We start from the raw sequence: 5039 nt of genomic DNA, 5'->3' as shown, positions 1-5039 counted from the left end.
AAACTTGCCCCAAACAGAGTAAGTCAAGTAAGTCACATTAAATCCTCAGAGGTACACCAAAATAGCCACAAGCATCTCATAAGCTAGAATAAAATGAAAGGGCACTTATTCGATTACTATAGAGTTCCAAAAACATGGACCCTATTACCTACCAACTGCTGTGTGTCTCTAAACCCTGTGGTTGTGTGTAGCCTACAGTATAAGTGTGGGTGTGTTGGGGGAAAACGAATTATGTTCAAACCAAATGGTCAAATAAATCTATTCCATTCTATGATGCAGTCAGTAGAAGCCTAGTCTTAGTTTTTCATTATTTTTTAGGTAGATTTGATGATCTGACTGATAACAACCAGCATCATGGTCCTCATGGAAAATAGACTAATAATTTGTCAGGATGATATTCCAAGGTTACAACTGGCATGAAGTCACTCACTACATTTCTTCTAAATTCTTCTAAAATGCAACTAGATCTCGCGGTTTTACCAATTTGTCTTTTACCGATTCTGATGTCAACTCTCAACCTTCACAGACAGTGCACGTCGAAGAAGGCGTGGTTTAGTGATGCATTGCGACTCGAGCTGAATCGGTGTATGCGGGAGGCGTGTGTCCCTCTCCCAACCAAAGAGCCTGAATGCAGGCGAGGCGCAAAAGCGACTGGACTAAACGCAACAGCCTTGCCACTCGAACAGAATGCCGCCAAAGAATGCATTCTAACTGGAAATGCAAGGGGGCACCGACCAGGCGCAGTAGTTTATTGAAAATCTCTATTATTCTTATATTAATCTGAAATATGGCTGAAGTGAAGTCGAGGTGAGCTGCTCTGTTGCTCAGACAACTTGCTACCGGGAGCTGCGCACTCCTCTCCATCCAGTTTGTCGGATGAAAAGAAACGGATAGATAAACTACACTCGTTTTTGTTTTTCTATCAATCGATAATCACTCGACTGTGGAATCATGTCGATGGGACAGGACGAAAGCTCAGTCCGGGTGGCTTTGAGGTAAGTCTTCAAGCCCTACATGTAATTGTTTAGCATTTGCATAGATGCAACTGTAGGCATAGTTACATAGATTAATCTCAGGCCTTGCATCATATTTTGCCACAGTTGCCACTCAAGGCGCCTTATGATTTCATAGTAACATTGTGATACATTTGTAACCAACAGGTCTATATTTTGATGTCAAATCTGTTGCCATATGATTTTATGGTCTTTGAGGACACAGACTATAGGCTACTTCAAACCACTGCATCTATTGTGCGTAGGACAATATGAATTTAGGAATTTGCGGTTGATAGTTTACATAAACCACAATCTCTAGGCTACCGTGTCGCGTGACACAGAATTACTAAAGAAATGTGTTAGGGCCTACACTGTATCCATGCATGACGCAGCATCATCACACGCCCAAAAAAATAAAACTGCAAGGTGCACAGATGGCAGGTCCCATCGCACAATTTCCTCACCCACCGGCCAGGTAATGGATGAAATCATCCTTGTTTTGTAACGGCTGAACTGTTGGAAAGACAGATCTGGCATTTATAGCTCTTTGGCCCCGTGCCGAAGTCTCGGTCATCCTTTCAAAAAGAAGACAGTTGAGTGATAGTTGATCAATGAAAGGAGCTTTTAGTGACAGTCTTCAAGGAATAGACATCCAACCGTTTACTAGGCTAGAGAGCTCTAACTTTCTATGAAATTGATTCTTTGTTTACAGTGAAGAAAACATTGCAATGGCCTTCTTGAGCTCATAAGCCTACAGAAAGAGTTCAGTAAAGAATACATTATTTTGTTCATACATTAGGCTATAAAATGTGTTCATCTTAGGATCCTAAAATCCTTTGTTAGTCCCCTAGGCAGGCTTGTCTTTTTCACATAAAGACTGTTGAATTAATGTGTCATCACAAATCTAATGTGTTGTTGCTGAATAAGGGCCGCTCCCAACTAGGAGGATACATGCTGAGGTGGCACACTGACAGAAATATCTAGTGGCACAATGAGGCACTTGGCACAAATATAAACCAGCCTCTCTTTCGCTTTGTGTGTCCGTCTCCGTCTCTTTCTCACACTCACACACACACACACACACACACACACTGTAAATTAGTGTTAATAATGGCTGACACAAGCAGCTGACTGATACTGTTAACTCTATGGTACTTTAGGACCAGGGTCTCCATAGTAACTAGCCATCGGAAATCTTTTGACCCAGTCTCCATCGTGTGTGTAGGTGTACGTGCATGTGTACATATGAGTCTCCTATTATTGGTATAAGTCTTCCGTATTTTCTGACTTTTGTTTATTAAACAGATAGTAATAGAGGGATACAATGGAAAGATAGGAAGAGTCCCAGCAAGCAGGGCAGTGGGACGGATTTAAACCCATGCAATTGTGCTGGTAGGGAACTGGCACTAAATGCTAGACCACCTAAGACACACAATTATCCTATTTAACAAGACTTTGACCTCCCTTGGTGCTGGCCTGCTTACAAGCTGCTAACATACTCCCATTGAACTGGGGTCAACCAACACATGTGCGCTCCAACCTTTACTTATGGGGAGTGTTTGTGATTATACAGAGTGCGTGTGTGTGTGTGCATGTGTGTGAGAGTGTGTGTGCATGTGTGTGAGAGTGTGTGTGCATAAATAGGGAGCCAGGACAAGTTTTAATGGTTGTTAACACATCGTTGGAATGAGGGGAGGAGTTGAGGTGGAGAGGTACTTGTTGAACCAGCCAGATAAGGTAATTATTTAAATGTTAAGTACATAAACTACACACAGCCTAATGTCAGGGGTCCTTCAGTCAAGGTGATGAGAGACGTGGGAGTGTGTGTGTACCGGTGTGTACAGTACCGTCTTATTTGAATGTGTTTGTGCGTGCCTGTATGTGTGCATGTGTGTTTTGTCAGTGTGTGTGTGTGCATGTGTGTTCCATTCATTTGTAAGAACGGTGTTGACTACCAGAATAACTGGCTTTCTGTTGATCCTTATTAACATGTAATGACTTCTGGATAAGCCTGTTCACACACACCAAATAAGCATGACCTATGATAACAGCCACATCAAGCCAGTAATGCACTGTTGGCTCTGCTACACAGAACATCAGTCTGTCTTTTGTATTTCCTTTCTACCAATATTAGCCTATAGTTGCTGTGGCAGTACAGGGCAGTTTCAGTGTAAAAAATGTAAGTCAAGAAAATCAGGACAACTTGTTTTTACACATTATGCACACTATATATACAAAAGTATGTGGACATCCCTTCAAATTAGTGGATTTGGCTATTTCAGCCACACCCGTTGCTGTCAGGTGTATAAAATTGAGCACACAGCCATGCAATCTCCATAGACACACATTGGCAGTAGAATGGCCTTACTGAAGAGCTCAGTGACTTACATTGTGGCACCGTCATTGGATGCCACCTTTCCAACAAGTCAGTTCATCAAATTTCTGCCCTGCTAGAGCTGCCCCGGTCAACTGTAAGTGCTGTTATTGTAAAGTGGAAACGTCTAGAAGCAACAACGGCTTGGCCGCGAAGTGGTAGGCCACACAAGCTCACAGAACAGGATCGCCAAGTGTTGAAGCGCGTAGCGCGTAACAATCGTCTGTCCTCGGTTGCAACACTAACTACCGAGTTCCAAACGGCCTCTGGAAGCAACGTCAGCACAATAACTGTTAGTCGGTAGCTTAATGAAATGGGTTTCCATGGCCGAGCAGCCGAACACAAGCCTAAGTCGGCAGGAGTGGTGTAAAGCTTGACGCCATTGGACTATGGAGCAGTGGAAGCACGTTCTCTGGAGTGATGAATCACGCTTCACCATCTGGTAGTCCGACAGACGAATCTGGGTTTGGCGGATGGCAGGAAAACGCTACCTGCCCGGATGTATAGTGCCAACTGTAAAGTTTGGTGGAGGAGGATTAATGGTCTGGGGCTTTTTTTCTTGGTCCGTGCTAGGCCCCTTAGTTCCAGTTAAGGGAAATCTTAATGCTAGAGCATACAATTACATTCTAGACGATTCTGTGCTTCCAACTTTGTGGCTACAGTTTGGGGAAGAACCTTTCCTGTTTCAGCATGACAATGCCCCCGTGCACAAAGCGAAGTCCATACAGAAATGGTTTGTTGAGGTTGGTGTGGAAGAACTTGACTGGCCTGCACAGAGCCCTGACCTCAACCCCATCGAACACCTTTGGGATGAATTGGAACGCCGACTGCGGGCCTAATCACCCAACATCAGTGCCCGACCTCACTAATGCTCTAATGGCTGAATGGAAGCAAGTCCCCGCAGCATGTTCCATCATCTAGTGGAAAGCCTTCCCAGAAGAGTGGAGGCTATTATAGCAGCAAAGGGGGGACCATCTCCATATTAATGCCCATGATTTTGGAATGAGATGTTTGATGAGCATATATTTTGGTCATGTAGTGTATCTGGACAGATGTGTGTGTGGGTGGGTGGGTACATTGTGTCACTCCCCTCACCCACAGTAAATACCTCAGTCCTGGTATCTTTGAATAAGACCACTAAGTTGAATTGTTTCTGGTGTAGCATTAGCAGTATGAGTATGCTGGTTTGTGGGGCACATGATATAGTCCAGTCCTATAGTTTTGATATGTAATGTAGGCCTAATTATAGTCCTTTCCTTAAGTTCAAATTTCCTGTAACTGAAGTGAAACTCTGTGAAGTCTTACCTCTTTAGTATATGATGACCCTCTTTCTGGACTGAAGGCTATTCCTTTCCGAGGCAGCACATAGCCTACACTTAAACTGAACTTGCCCCAAAATAGACTGTCTCCCACCACTGCATTTATTTCCGGAAGACCTCAGTTATCTATATCATGACCTCTGAGGAGTCAGCACATTCTGCCAGTCCCAGACGCATCCACCGAACAGGAAAACCCTGCGATTGCGGAGCCGCCTGACCTAAATCTGGACATGTTTATGGCACAGAATGAGACCCTCCTACTGTTGTTGGATTGTGCTTAGAATGCAAGCAAAACAAATTTAGGGTAATTATACAGTATATTGTTTGGCATGTGTACACCACCACCCATGC

General features: G+C 43.8%; 1 protein-coding gene across 1 annotated transcript in view; it reads left to right on the top strand.

Annotated features, from left to right (window-relative positions):
- The first annotated feature begins 567 nt into the window (after positions 1-567).
- Positions 568-5039, top strand: part of LOC311137454 (kinesin-like protein KIF21A) — a 62651-nt gene continuing 58179 nt past the window's right edge. The window contains exon 1 of the mRNA XM_084171967.1: positions 568-995. Coding sequence (XP_084028093.1) covers positions 952-995 — 44 coding nt within the window. The 5' untranslated portion in view covers positions 568-951. The remainder of the gene's footprint in view (positions 996-5039) is intronic.

This window comes from Coregonus lavaretus (genome assembly GCF_964263955.1).
Source record: "Coregonus lavaretus genome assembly, chromosome: 11".
NCBI lineage: Eukaryota > Metazoa > Chordata > Actinopteri > Salmoniformes > Salmonidae > Coregonus > Coregonus lavaretus.
This window is presented reverse-complemented; position numbering and strand designations above follow the sequence as displayed.